This window comes from Echeneis naucrates, chromosome 7 (genome assembly GCF_900963305.1).
Source record: "Echeneis naucrates chromosome 7, fEcheNa1.1, whole genome shotgun sequence".
Lineage (NCBI taxonomy): Eukaryota > Metazoa > Chordata > Actinopteri > Carangiformes > Echeneidae > Echeneis > Echeneis naucrates.
This window is the reverse complement of record NC_042517.1, coordinates 17,423,968-17,439,854: the sequence shown is the minus strand read 5'-3', so window position 1 is coordinate 17,439,854 and position 15,887 is coordinate 17,423,968. Positions and strand designations below refer to the sequence as shown.

The following is a 15,887-nucleotide window of genomic DNA, read 5'->3' as shown; positions in this document are numbered from 1 at the left end:
AATTTTCTGGCCCAGACAAGAAGCTCCTGCTGGGATTTTTTTATGTATTGATGTATGTGTCTTTTTTTTTTTTTTTTTTTTCTGTTTTGTTTTGCATGTGTGCGCAAGGGTTACAAAGAGCTTTGATTCTCTTGTCCGTTTGATCCCAAACGCCTTGCTTTGTACTAACTGCTTTTTGCTGTGTTACCTGACGGTCCAGCCTTAGGAAGCTTGAACAAGTGTGTGTGTTTGTGTGGGGAGAGGTAATTGGCATGTCCACCTGACTGAAAGTCTACGGCAGTTCAGGAGTGGAGCTGATAACATGGCAATTACACTGAGAGAGACAGACCCCCCCCCCCCCCCCCCCAATCAGCACAGCACACTCTGAGACCGGCAGAAACAGGTAGGACTGGGGGGGGGGGGGGGGGGGAGTGCCTCCAGGTGTGAGTTAATTTGTCTCGCTGTTCGACTGAAAACAAAGAGCCTCCTGAAGGGTTTGTCCCAAACATGGCTGATGGAAATCCTGCACACAATAGGAACCATTCACTCTCACTAGAAGACACCTGCTGCTGCTGCTGCAGCGGCTGAAAAAGCCTTCACATTTTAAGATGAATCGGGATGCTGACAAAGAGTTCACATCTTGAAAGAATCTTTGTTATGGTTCGGAGGAAATGGAGCATGGTTAGTTTAAGTCTCTGTCTGATAGTTGAGTTATTTTTCTCAGCTGTTTCAGAAGCCACAGACATCGCACCTTTAGATCCTTCCTGTTTTACTTCTTAAAAATGTGTCACATTTCACTTGGCTGACACAAGTCGTACTACCGCCACCATCACTGCTGCTGACTCGCTGTTTCTAATCATTCATGCTTCTTACGAATCGACAAACAAACTCCCTGTCTGCAGTTTTCATTCCCTCCGTGTCTATCTCAGCTTAAAATTCATTGGCACATTTCCCTCTTTTCTTGCTCTCTGTTTACCTCTCAGCTTCTGTCGAGCATTAACTTTTATCCCCCCCACCCTCCCCTCCTCCACCACCAGCTCTCCGCCTGTTCTATAAGCCTATTTCCTCATCTTTTCATTCCTCTTTATCTCTGTTTATCCCTTCATCCTGGTCTCTTTGTGTTGATGCAGGGATGGTGTCGACCAGATTATCAACTCACCCTCATAATGGTCATTTATTCACTCCATTGTTTGCAAACCCTACATTTTTTGCCATCGACCGGTTGACATTTTCGACACGCCACGTTGCTCAGACATTTCATCTCTAATGTATCACAGAGGTTTAAGAGCGCTGACATACATGCAAATACAAAGTAGGGTACTTGTGTGAGATTCATGTCCCGAGGAGATTCAATAAAGTATTGAAAAACTCCACATCCCATTCTCTCGACAGGCCACAGCGTGAGTGCACTGCATCGATTTACAGACCACATGTGACAGTCACAATGAACAGTAGTCCACTTTCATCACCATAGGCCTGTGTGCACAGGCCTGACCGACTGCCAATTTGTACAAAGACTCCATATGGTTCACTCTGGGAAGTTTAGCCTGCGCAGACACCAGCCATCTGCTTGTAGGCAATTGCAAGGAATTCTAATGCTGAGAATATAAGGTCGGGTGCAGCACGGTGGCATAGTGGTTAGTGCTGCTCACCCACTATAAGAAGATTGCGGGTTCAGTTCCCAGCCGGGGGCCTTTCTGTGGGGAGTCTAAATTGTCTAAACTGCCCTCACCCAATGTGAGCTGGGATTGGATCCAGCACCCTTACCTGGTAAGTGGTAGAAGGTGGATGAATGAATGAATGAATGGATATAAGGTCAGCTTCTTGGTGATCAGCAGACATAGTGTGGTGGATCTGTGCTGGATGGGCTATATGGCCAAAGATATTACCATGCCACATTTTGTTTGTGTAAATTGCTTCTTTGATTTCAGTTTAGAGAGAGAGAGAGAGAAAAAAGTCATTGGCATAAGCTTTTCTCTCACGGGTTCATTGGTGGGCCATTTTTTTATGGCTTGCAGTTCATAATCTTAAATGTCACTTGCATTACAAAGATTGTAGTTTGATATTGAAATACATCCCGAGATTTCTGCGTTCACCCTCTAAATCACTAACTTCCTGCTGTTAATTTGCTGTCTGCTTTTATTAAAGCCTGTGTGCTAAGATGGAAATGGAGTATTTCAAATCTTGAATATTTACTATCCAAATGTCAGTTAATCCACGCTGACAGAACATTTTGCAAGTCAGGGGAGCAGCTGTAAACAAACACTAAATATTTAAAAAGCCAATCTTGCCTAAACTCAGAAGTTGTGTGCGCTTGTTCATCTCATTCTCCGCATCATTTTGGATTTTAATATAGAGTAATATAGAGGAGGACGGTCTGCTTGACAAACAAACTGTGGAGACATTTCAGATCACAGCATGCACTGAAATTTGAAAGCTGAAGAATTGCATTATTTTCATGGGACAGAGAAAACGATCATTTTACAAACACAGACGAGAAGTGCAGCAACCTCTCACTACTCTGAAATTTTAGAAATCCTAAAATGACAGTGTAAAGGGCACAACATTTCAGGTGGGTCTAAAGTTGTTGTTTTTTTTTTTATCTGAAACATGTTCAATCAATAATAGAGACAATGAAATAGGAAACTATCTTGAGTTAACTACTTGCTTTTGACCTATCACAGGTATTCAACCCATCTGATCCATCACAGCTTATCCTCACCTTTATGCTGCCGGCCTTTGGAGGCCCATGCCATATGTATTCCAAACTATTTAAACATGCATAAAGCCACGTTCTCTCAGTGTGAACATTTAATTATCCTCCTTTCATTCTCTGTCCCATCTAATGCCTCAACCCATCTGGATCCCCTAACTACAAATATGGATGGATTCATCCAAAATTCTTATAACAGTGATGGCAATGTAGCTGTTGTGTGGGGAAAGATTGATCGTCTGATTACTTGACCACTTAGGCTGGCTTGTTGAATAATAATTCAATATCTCGCAAACAAGATCATGCAAATAAACACAGATAGTGTGTGTCCTTGAAGTGCTCAAGCACTTAAAGCATCATAAGAGAAACACTGATGCTTTTGTTTTTGTCCACCCTATATGGTGATTATACTGTATATCAATCATGCAAATGCAGATTAATGCATCTTACGGTTGTGAATGTGGACAGCAGCACAATTTTCAGGGTCAAAGTAACTGAGGACAATGTGTGCAGTAGTTTCCAAATACGTAACAAGAGGCATAGCCCAAAGGCCACAGTTCATACCCACACACACTGCAAACACGCATCAGGTTAAATTATCCTGCTGTCAGACAGGCTAGTTAGCGAAATGCCTCAGTTGTCAATACCTTGACTGGCAGTATCCATTTTTGTTTTTCAACCTCCAGCCTCAGGTCTTGGGAGAAGGATAGTCCATCTAAACATTCTGACATCAGTCAGCTAGTATTTGACCCCTTGAAACATTCAATGACAGCACCCTTGCTTGTGTAATAAAGGAGTAATACATGAATAAATGTAAAAAAAAATAAATAAATAATAAAGAACAAATACACAAGATAGAGGGCAATAAAGCAATAAAATGGACATTTCAATAAGAAATAGATGGGGACAATAAAGGAACGGCAACTTATAACAGAAATATCAGTGTGCGATTTGTTACTCTGTGTTATTATTGATTGGGGAGGACGGGGAGACAAGTGATCCCACATATTTACGTGCATTGTTAAACATTATTTAAAAATTTTGAATAGTTGCGTGGTTGTTTTCCTCGTGTTGCCAGTGTGGCAATAACATGTTGCATCCGGTAGTGAATGACTACAGGTCAGCATGCATCGTATTTTCTCACGCATCACTTCATTTATTAACGATAAGTTCTGCGAATAGCCTCACTGTCAGTGGTTGATATCTACCGGTAAAGATAGCTGAGTGGGGTCCCAGTGACAGGTTTGATTTTAGTTCAGCCCTGTGGCCTTTTGCCACACTTCATCCCCTCTCTCTCTTTCTCGAATTTCTTTAGTCTGACTCGCAGTGGCTGAAAATATAGCAAAGGGGGTGTTTATATATATATATATTAGGTTGTGTGGAAGACAGGATATTGGTGACTCAGCTCTCTCTCTGGTGGCTTATTCAGTCACCCATATCAGGGATGTCTATGTTTTAAACGATGTGCTATAAACTACACAGAGTAAGCAGAATTTCCTTATATCCTATTGTGTGATTAATTGTCTACTAATTGTAGCCTGTACAATGACAAATAAGCCTTGGTGCCTGCAGGTACCAAGGCAATAATTACCAAATAATGATGTGATAATATTTCATTCATTGATTTATATGATTTTTTAATATAATTGATAACCTTACATTGTATATGAGATGTCTGAGCGTAATTTTGGGCTAGACTGTCAAACACGTTGTGTACTATACTATACATACTATACAACTATACAAAAGCTGCTGTTTGTCTGGCTCACTTGTTCCCTTGCTTTTGAGTCTTTGACAACTGAGAGCTGCTCTACAACTGCAGCACGCGGTCACCTGAAAAGTTGAAGATGAACGCATGTTGGTGTTTGGGTGCCTAATCGACTGGTGGATTTATCTTCTAATCTGCACTAGATTATCAAAGGGACGGCAAAGTAAGATTTCCATTTTGTGTCACTGCTGGAATGATTCTTGAAACAAGAATACTTATGATTGGGATAATAGTGCACATACATACACACTTACTGATTTTGTCTCCTCCCTAGTTTGATCAAGACATATCCAAACCTCACATCCCATTACTCAACCTGGTCGCTCTCCTTCCTCCTCCACTGACATTTGCTCTGAATAACCAAATGTCACTGAGATGTAATCTCTCCAAAATCATAGTGACAGATGTGGCTGTGAAGGGCAGAAAATAACAGAAACACGTGATTTCCATAAGCGCTCCCTCTCCCCCCTTCTCCATTACCTGATGCAATTAATATCAAACACTCGGAAGCATAATTTTTCAACTTCCATTGCTTTTGTTAACATCATCTGATTTTTTTTTTTCTCCATCGCTCTGTGTCTACATTCATCCTCAGCTAATTTCTTCATCCTCTTAAGAGGCCATGACCATGTCAGACCTCCGTATCCCATCCCCTCTTCTGTGTCATTCTTCCTCTTGCTCCTTTTATGCGAGTTCCTTTGAGCATGAGTGGGTATGACAGCCAGTGGCCTCGGTTGGAAGAGTTAGGTGGACTGTGGCTGTCTGTGATTGTGTGTGTGTGTGTTTGTTTGCTTTATCTTAAGTGATCTGTAATTGTATGTTCTCTGGCAGGGTGATGGATAATCAATAGTTCTGTCTGTCTCTGTGGGAACACGGGTGGATAGTGGCAGAATTAAAGTCATCCTGTCCTGGATGCTGCACCTTCCAGATTTTTTTTTTTTTTTTTTTCCTCACACTGCGCTGTCCAAAGACAAGAAGCCAGTGTCCGTTTGGCTTTTTTCGAACCAGCCTTTGTTTTTCTCTGCTTTATGCTCTCATGGCGCGGTTGAATTTGATGATCAGAATCATAAAGGAAATGTCAACGCCACCTGTGTGTTCTTGGCCACACTGGGCGTTGTCTGTCTGGATCCAGGGTTCAGATTTCATATTCGTCACACATTCAAACACTCACAGCTTTATTCAGATCCACTAACCTCAATAACAATCAGACACGGAATGTGTAGATACACATGAGTCCTCATGCTGGCATTGTGAGTCATATTCACGTATGCACGAGCGTGGAGGTGTTCACTAACACACACAGTTGTATACGCACAGTTTTCATTTGTCATTTCCCTCGTCTGTGTCCTAATGAGAGTTGGTGTGCTGTTATCCTCAATCAGGCTGCATTGTGAACGTCCCATTGTTTACTCCCATTCCCTATCGCCACATTCCCAATGACACTGATAGCTTGTGAGAGGTAAACCTCAGCCCCAGCCTCGGCAACAATGTCTCATGTCACAGTCTATAATAGACTGCAATGAATCATGGGAAAAACCCCTGGGGTCCACAGTTTTATATTTATTTTTAAAAGTGCAACCAAATTCTTCTTCTTTTTTTTTCTCCCCCCTGCTCTTTCAAAATGGAGTAATTTCATGGCTCATTCCTGAGGTTAAAACCGGGTCTGCTCAAGTGGAAGAGTTGTAAATAGCCTTTTGCTTTACCCCCAACGTATTGCAGCACCTACAAATCCGGATCACTGGTAGATGTGTTGGTGGGGCTGGCAGCAATGGTCTTTTTGATGCTATATTTGGACTTCAGGTTTAAGGTACATTACTGAGGCATGAAATCGGCATGATGAAGTTTCACCTTCTTGCAGATTACAGAGGAATGAGGATAACTCTCCCCTTTCGTACAGAACTTGCACTGCAAATAGAAATTTTATCTGTGAGTTGAATAAGAGGTGGTCGGCGTAGGGAGGGATGTTGATGCCAATATCATGCCACAGAAATCCACCACCGTACCATCTCTGTGATCCTTGAAGAGGGATTAGACCAGACCGCTTTCCCCACGAGAAGATGAGGCGAACGCTCTCGGGCTGGTCCGAAGTTGATGCCAAGGTTATACAAAGATCAAACTTCTGCGAAAAAGCCTACACAGCAAAATAGTCCATGTAGGCTAATTTGGATGCTCACTAAATTAATAATATCCAGTGATGCCACGTTAATCTACTGTGGGATTTGGCTTGGAACGACCTTTCAGGCTACCACACCTAACCATTTAATTACCTTCTCAGAAGGGAATACCACTGAGGTTTAGCAGCCACTCTGAGGAGCAGATATGCTAGTCAGTCAAGAGGAGGCGATATAAGGTTACACTTCACTGGGCTGTGTCATATTGACCTAACATCCTCCGGAACGCGCAACTACGCACACACACATACACACAGTGACTGACACAAACACCTGTCTAATACTTTGACCTTGGTGTTTGTCACCTGCACCAACAACATTTTGCTCTTTCCTTTTGCCTTTTTTTATTTTCACATCCATCTGAAGTTGGATTCTTGAGCTATTTAAAAATGCACTCCATCGCTTCTTCATTCAGTGACTGTAACTCAGGTGATACATAACGGGCTTTTTTGCTTTCCGTCCATCCTCCATCATTCCTTGTCTTTCCTCCACTCTCACAAATGGAGGTGATAAAAGTCAACCACAAGGGCAGCAAGAGATAATACACCAGCAGTTAGTGATAAATAGGACGGAGGAGATTTGGCACTTGTCCAGGTTGATCAAAAGCATGTTCAGAAAGACAAGGGCAGGTGATAGATAACCCCTCTCTGCTGAGTGGTATATGATTAAAAGATCCATTTATAGATGGTCAGCTTTAGCACAGCTAAATCCTTTTCATTCAGTCTTATTACATTATACTCCCTTTGCATTTCCTCTCAGCTTTGTGTTTCTTAAATCCTCCAGCTGAGGTTTACATTACAATGTCATCTCAAAAAAGACGTCAGTAGGAAGGTGAGGTTACTTAATCTCTATTGGCCTATTTGAAATTCTGAGCCGTGCCCTTTGCCAAGAGGTTAAGCTGACAAAGTCCATTAAAGCTTGCAGAATGAGTGCTTTGTCCTGATTTTATGACTGCTGGAGGTGGCAAGGCCTGCAACATGGCAGAAATTGAGATTTCAGTGGAGATGGAAAGGCATGCCGCTACACACCTTCAGTACTGGGCGGTGTCTGTGTGAGACTTGGAGAGCTCTGTCGTTAATACATGTAGCTTGTGAAATGTAGTTGTTTTCATGGTCTATTAATGTGTCTCCTCGCCTCATCCTTGAGCTCTTTTACCTCACTATAGTTTGATCAGTTTTCTGTCAGTTTGCATGAATCAAAAGCTAATTTACAGCACCCCCCCCCCCCACTCCTCACTTGCTTTCTTGTCTGACTTGTTCTTGGTTTTGGGCTTTCTCTTGTCTCTCTCAGTGAGATTGGCAGGTCTTTAGGGCTGCAAGGCGCTAAGCTTCCCACGTTTCTTCCTCCTGTCTCCTCCTCCTCAGTCTGACTGGCAGTAATTACATTAGGGTTGGGTTTAGTTTATTTCGATGAACCCAAAGACCTGACTACTTGGAAGCGGCAGAGAAATACAGGCAGGGAGGAAACAAGAAGGATGCTGCTGTTCGAGATGCAGCAACATACAGACGTGAGGGAAGCAGGAGTGAAGCACGAGAAATAACAGCAAAGAGAAAGAGATGTATATGAGAGACAGAGGAAGAACAGGCTACACATCAATGATTTCTGACAGGCCCTTCTTCTCTTTCATCTCCACTCTCTTTTTCATTGCTCCATTATGGCTGTGTGAATTCAACAGTGCTCATATGACCAGGATTCTTTGTTTGGTTGAGGGATTTTTTTTTTTTTTTTTTTTTTTTTTTTCCTGCTCTTCTCACCTGCATCCAGAACCTGATGTTTCCCGGAAGCCTTTACTGCCATTCAACCAGTCTCAGTGGTCTGTCAGGCATTTTAAGAAGTGAAGCCTTGTTCTCTCTTGTTGCTGGAAGGAGTGCAAGGTTGTACTTACGCCTTCATGCCTGAAGTGTTATGGCCAGAGCTTTTATGCTTTTGCCTTGTCTGTGAGTATGTGGGTATGAATGCCCATGTTATCCTCATGAACATGATAGTTTCAAAGATGAACTGATTTTGATTTTCATAGGCAAAAAGGTCAAAGTTCAAGCTTATGGAAACCTCACGATGATGTGAATGATATAGGTCGGCCTTCACTCATAAATTCATATAGTTATTATTACACAGTTTAGAAAAAATGTCTGATAATGATGATAATGAACAGAGGAAACATATGAGAAATAAATGGATGAATGATACTGGAAAGACGTTTTATAAGGGTTTAGGGTTGGGTTAGGGTTAACCCTTTACAAACTGGGTTCAAATAAATCAAGTCACCTTTTTTATTTCTTGTCCACAAGAAGAAGGGTAGAGAAGAAATGAAGAGTCATTCATCTGAGACAAAATGAGGCACTACTCAAAGAATGCTCTGACAATGTTCCTTTGTAAAAAGCATTTTTTCATATTAATAAGTAATGAATGCGACATTAATCACGCCTCGTTCCACTTTTAGCTGATGTGCAGCTGACTGCATTTACAAATATATTTCTAGATTATATACTGATGTATGAGAGTTAACTATGTAATATGGGAGAATGTAGAATACCTTAAGTCCTGCAATCTAATCTTCGCGATACATAATTCAAACAAATACCAAGAGAGAAAACTAATTTAAATCATGTGCAGTCTCTGTGAATACTCACTCAGAATAACTGCAGATCACAGTCCCACCACTGCTCACCAGCATCACCAAAACAGTCATCTGTTTGTAGTTCAGTCAGGACACAGAGTGTGTAATCTGGAGTGAATGCGGCCTGTTAAGCTCTTTGAGGATTATCAATCATTCATTTTGTTGTGAGTTTTTTTTTGTTTTTTGTTGGTGTTGTTGTGTTTTTTTTCTTACCACTCAGTTCATGGACAATGCGTATGCAAACATCCTGAACAAAGATAATGCAACGTGCTATTGGTGTTTGCTCATCTCCCTCTGCTTCTCTTTTCCTTTCTTCCCTCTCTCCTCTCAGCGGCGTCCAGCTTCAGTTTTTGCCGTGCCTCCCTGGAGCACACAGTGTCTGCTGAGGAGCTGAGCTACCAGCTGCCACGCCGTGCCGGAGGCAGCAACCTGACCTGGCACGATGGCCGCAGCCAAAAGACAGCACACACTCGCACTGTCAAGCTGCTGCAGCAGCCTGGCACAGAGGGCATCCAGGTACTAAGACGTCCACACAAACGGAGTGTTTTTGAGTTTTTTCACCGCATGTGAATGACTTTCATATGTTCTCCCTACTAAAAAATAGATTACAGAGAGCTAAAATAAGTCTTTTCAAGCAATAGCTCAGAACTGAACGGGTTGGACCATAACAGACATGAAAAAGAAGAAAACTTGGTTTAAATGGCGAAGCAATTGGCAGTAAAATGATTTCTGCATAATCTGTGGTCAATTAGCAGTTTTCAAAAAGAATATATTCTTGCCACTGGGCATTCACAGTAATTTAAGAGAAGAAAGCATGTTTGTTTTGCTCATTACCAAAATTAAAAAAATGATATTTTATGAATCTCCATTCTTGTCAGATTTTGCAATGTAGCTCAAAGTCATTTCAGCCTATTTCGCATTTAGGTAGTATTTAAATCTAGTATGTAGGATTTAGTTCATTTTATTTTTTGGATTTTTTTTGACACATTCAAGTCAAAACATTTTCTGTCTCTTTGGGTAAAACGGCGCATGATCATATACGAGATATATAATTATCTTGTATAACAAAAAAGCAGGCAGGCACAAATTGGCATTTACTCCGATCATAGGTATTAGCTTTCCTGTTAAAGGTTAACTATGTATGTTTATACATGTATGATTTGAATGAATGATGAATGCTATGAAAGATATAATTTTTTTACACATTTAGCTTTTTTTTTTGTACTTTCAGCACATTAAGATGGATCCTACTGATGTTGTGATCTATTTGAAAAACTTTGTATTTTTACTGTATGTTATAATTAGTTTAAAAAATATAACAGCTCACTGTTGTGATTTTGTGTTAGATTATTGTGTAAGATTAAATATTTTATTTAGCTAGAGTAAACCTTTAAGAGAGAATATTTCCCTTGTGGGCAATTTTGAAGGAATTTGATATTGTTCAAGAGTAAATTAACTGGTATAGCTCATAAAGGCGTTGGGTTTTCTGAGCAGCATCTCTAAAGCAGGCCGCACACACACAGTGGTAGACAATCTAACATCAGTGCTGCATCTCGATCTGCCAAATCATGGCAGTAACACAGAGGCTAATTGTTTTATCTTGTACTTGATGCTGGCTGGTCTCATCTGACCCTCTGGTAGACAATCCCAAAGGGAAAATGGTTGCATAACAGAGAAGGGGTTGCCTCATATCTTGTGATGTAACAGTTCTTATACGGTCCGAGGTAGCACACGGTGCACAGAAAACAGGCTGAAGAATTTACAGTTAATATCGCCTCTTCTATATATCTAAAATTCTCATTTATTCCACAGATGGATGCTTTTATCCTGAAGCTGTGCAGCATCTTTAACAGAAGTGACAGATATAAATGCCAGATATGAAAGTCACTTAAGTGCTGACTGGGTGGTGAGAAATGGCTGCTTGGTGGCTCAGTCTATCGGCAGTGTAATGTAAGCACCGAGAGCATCGTTTATTTCCACGCATCGCTCTCGTGCAAAATGGATTCCCATCTGTGCAGCACCAGAGAGAAGCAAAACAAAGAGGACAGGGGGGGGAAAAAAAAAAATCTATTTTAAGGTATTCAGCCCATGTTTGACCTAAATTGAACGTATGATAAAAAAGCCACTTTCCTGGTTCTTACTCCTCACCTGAAAGAAAGCAGATAGGCCACAGGAGCTCATTTGTTTTGTCTCCCTACTGCCTTTAATAACGTTTGGACCTGCGAGGCTGTAAAACATATTACACATGCACGGCAAGATTTTTCAATAATCCATAAAAGAGTGCCCCCTCAGCTATAATAGCCATAAAAGGCAAAATAAAAGACAAGTGGGAAGCTGTTTCTATGTGATTACACAAAGACTGAGTAATTAAACATTGTCTATAGCGTGAAAAAGTAAGGCTTATCATTTCAATGTGGCAACAAGCTGCTTTATGCAACAAATGGAAGCGAAGTCCACTGTGTGTGTGTGCGCGTGTGTTTGTGTTCACAACATTTCTCAGTGTCCATTCCTGTATCTGTAATACTTAAACATCTGTGAGTGTGTATGTGTGTGTCGCTTACTTGTTGTCTGTATGAGTTTTGCGTAGCAGTGTTTGTTCACCTCGTTTTCTCAAGAGTGATGATTACATTACTCTTCATTACGCTGGCTTCTCAACCATGAGCTGTGATGAGGGAGTCAATTTAATGAAACACGGCTCAGCTTATATTTATATATAAGGTGAAGCTTGGGGAATTTTCCTCACCTTATCTAACGCAGACATAACATTACGTCCTACTATCCTACACTAAACTACACATCCATATACATATTAGCCCCCTCTGCTTTGGTGAGTGCACAAACCACAATAAAGCAACTTTACAAGCATCATCTGCAGTAACATTTAACACTAGTAATATAAAACAGAGTCATCATTCATACTCATCTCAGAAGCCGTGTTCTTCCCCAGTCTCCAGGTCAAAACAGAGCTGGCTGACTATAGCGGCTACAGCTGTCACTTGCATTTGTGAAGAATTTGGGTTATACCTGATTGACTGTGGGTTAGATTATCTTATTATTAGGTAAATAGGACATTTGACTCAAGGGTGTAGAAGCCACTAATGGTGTATTTTGGTCTAAAGAAGAAACTGCTTGTTTTGTTAGATATGATCTCTAATCAATGTGATCCTCACATGGTCTGGGGGAGGGGCTAAATTCATATAAGCCTCTGGGTTATATTAAGACTGACCTGTGACTCCCCCCTCCGTTATGCTGCTTCTCTTTTCCCCACTTTTGTAAATAAATAGAAAAAATAGAAAAAAAAAATAGAATAGAAAAAAACAGCGATAAACTGGGATGATTTATTTTTTTCCAATATAATAGACCTTTTTTTTTTTTTTTATTATTATTTTCTGAAAATGAAAGGCTATGTGTTGACTGTGTTACTGCAACCAGGTGAAATAGTGTTACTGCTTCTGACTCAGTGACTCATCTAAATAGTTTAAGAGGTTCTATGCTCGTTTGTTTTGTTACATCGCTGCAGGTGGAGCTGTATGCAGAGTTATGTACTCATGGCATTTTTCCAAATATTATCCAAATAGTGTAGGTTGTGCACCTTCTGGGCCATCCTTGGATCGGCTGTTGCTCAGGAAGCCAGATGGGGTGAGGGGACCGGTTTGTGTGCGGATCTCATTTTGCAGCCTTTCACTTAGCTTGTGGGTGAAACTTTACATGAGACTGGGGAGGGAGAAATAACACACCCCAGTTTAAGGACCAACAGCAGGTACTGCACCTAGAGTTTCTGTATCAGAAACAAACCTGTTACGGGAAATAAGTCTGTTTTCCGCTGCATGGGGGAATGAGAACGGACTGAGTGCGTGATCATTCCTCCTCCTTCATTACCGTACACAGCAGCTGACCTTCTCAGTTGACACCAGCACGAAGCTGAAACATACAAAACCCTCTAACTCTGACCACTCAGCGCACAGAAATGAATGCGATACATCCTCCGTTGTTAACATAGCTGTCGCCGGTCGAGCTCATTATTTCACACACAAACTGAATTCATGTTTTGAATCCATCATTAGTTACTGTGGCTGTGACTGTCATGCGAGTTTGCTTTCGAATTACTGGTCAAACTTTATACTGCACCGCGTGCGCGCTACAGCCCTGCTACAGCTTCGCATCACTATGTTGCTCTGTGCCATTCTGTATCGCAGCGTGAATATCATCAAATGATGTGATTTATGAGTGTGGCCTCTATTGTACACAAATGTAGAGCTCTGCCATGGTTTGCACTGACAGATAGGCTACCTTATGTTTGCACTCTTTGTTTGCTTCATTTCTTTTCTCCTTTAAAAAAAAAAAAAAAAAATCTTCCCATCTCTGTCTCAAGTTAATTTACTTCCTGTCCTGCCCTCCCTGTGATTGTCTGCCCCACCTCAGTGTGTTTCACCTGTGAGTAATTACCCTTGTGTATTTTAGTCTCTGCCTTCTACATTGTGTTTGTCAGTTGGTCTGTTTTGCTCTGCTGCCTCCAGGCTCATTCCCTCAAGCATTGCTCTGCAGTCCTAATATTGCCAGTCTTTTGTTTTTTGGATTACCTTTTTTGAATTTTAGTTTGACTTTGTCTCCTTCTTCACTAAATTTTTGCTGTAGGTTTTTTGGATTTGACCTAACTTCAGTCATTCAGTATTTGCATTTAGTTTGCCATCCTTTTCGGATCTTTAAAAAACTTTAAGAAATTAAGTTAGAGCAACGCGATTTTACCATCACCTAATATACTTGGTGTCTTCAGTGCTCATTAGCACACGATAGCATGCCAACACTAAAAAACGTTTAAACTGCTTAAAATCAGCATGTTAGTTTTGTCAATATGACCATGTCGGCATGGTGACCTTAACCTTTGTTGGAAGCACTGTTGTACATCAGCTAGCTGACAGATGCGTATTAGTTCTATGCTTTTAGTCTCGTTAGAAAATATTTGATCTTTTAATCGAGTACACATCTTTTTAACTGGCACTCACAATTACTTTTCATATGAAACTTCTAAGTCATATCAGGAGGGGATTTTTTGTTGTTGTCGTATAATTTCAAGAGGGAGAAATTATCAGTTTTTGGGGGGTTCCTTGAAAACTTCTCTGGCAAGGAACCACCTCTTAGAAATAAATAAATAATAAATAAATAATACAAATTGATTTTCCCCTCTCAGAAGGAAAGACGGAAGTAGTGTGATATTTGCGGTCTGTCACAAAACTGAATTGGGAGGCGTGTGGGTGGTTGTGCGAACAAAGTGTCTGTGTTTTACAACCAAAAAGCTCTTTGCATCACACTTCCTTGCAATAGACAGCCTTAGTTTTAGTTAGTTTTTTCCCCCCAAGGAAAAAACTATGGCCCATAACTGTCATTCTTAAGAGGTGCAGACAAATGTCTCATCTTGTTGTCATTAAAGATGTGTTACCATGTTTAGTAATGGCTGCGCTGGCGTAGAGATGCTACAGTGGATCCTTGTGGTTTCAAACATCCAGCAGAGAAATACTGAGAGCTGCTGAGCAGCGAGGCAGAAGTGTTTAGTCTCTGTTGTCCTTGTCCAGGCGCTCAGTGATGTGTTGTGCTGTCTGAAACACATGTTCGACTCGTGCTAAACGGAGAGCTTTGTGAAAATCCCATCTGGCCATCCACCCACAGAGAGGCCGCTCACATTCAATTGACTGAAAGACGCTTACACACTCAGAGTGCTGAGGAGGACTAAAGGTAGACTAGTACCAAGCAAACTATTACTAACGCACATTCACTAGCACAGCAACAGTCAAAAAAAGTTCACACTTAAACACTTTCAGAATCACAGTGACACACATATGCACAAACCTCGAGTGAGCAACTGGAGACAGTAGATTGTTAAATGATGCATTGCCTACTGCCAGGAACAAGGGGGAGGATTCAGTGTTACTCAGAGGAGAAGAATGAAGGGTAAGGTGAAATTGGAAATGGAGGAGAGGGGTGTGGAAATGATATGAAGGATCATGTGTCATGATGTGTCAGGGCCTTTGGGTGTGAAGAGTCAGATTGAAGATTTGAGCCTCAGCAGAAAGAGATGGACGGGTACAGCATTAGGTGGCAGAGCAGAGCATATAGGGATGACGGAGGAGAGGAACTTTGGATCCTAAGGTAAGATGAAGTTACAGTATGGGAAAGTGAAGTCTAGAACTACATATAACATGCCTTCAACAAAACCTACTATCAGCTGCTTCCAATTTATGGGCACAGCATCATTGGATGATCTGAGGCAGAGTGTGGGTGTGGATGTGCAGGCAGAGAAGAGAAGTAAAAGCGGCCACAAACACTGAATTTTAAGGATTCCCCATGCTCCCTTGACTTTCAGCTAATCCCAGTCTCAGCTACACAGAGCGACAGGACATGCGCATGCATAGGAGCGCAAGCTCTTCAATGGACAAAAAGCGGCTCAGTGCATGGAAGTAGAAAGATCGAGGGAGGAACGACGGAGAGCTAGGAGGGAGGGTGTCAGGCAAGGCGCGCAGGAAGACCTGATAGAACAAAGTAAGGCAAGGACAAATGAGCTTAGGGACAAATTCAAGGAGAGAATAATCAATAAAAAAGTTCAAAGAGGGAGGTCACCATATGTAGACGGAAGGAGGAGGACAG

General features: G+C 41.3%; 1 protein-coding gene across 1 annotated transcript in view; it reads left to right on the top strand.

The window, feature by feature from the left end:
• Nucleotides 1-15,887, top strand: part of LOC115045680 (sterile alpha motif domain-containing protein 10-like) — a 49,768-nt gene that overhangs the window by 9,527 nt on the left and 24,354 nt on the right. Inside the window, exon 3 of the mRNA XM_029505467.1 lies at nucleotides 9,580-9,764. Coding sequence (XP_029361327.1) covers nucleotides 9,580-9,764 — 185 coding nt within the window. The remainder of the gene's footprint in view (nucleotides 1-9,579; nucleotides 9,765-15,887) is intronic.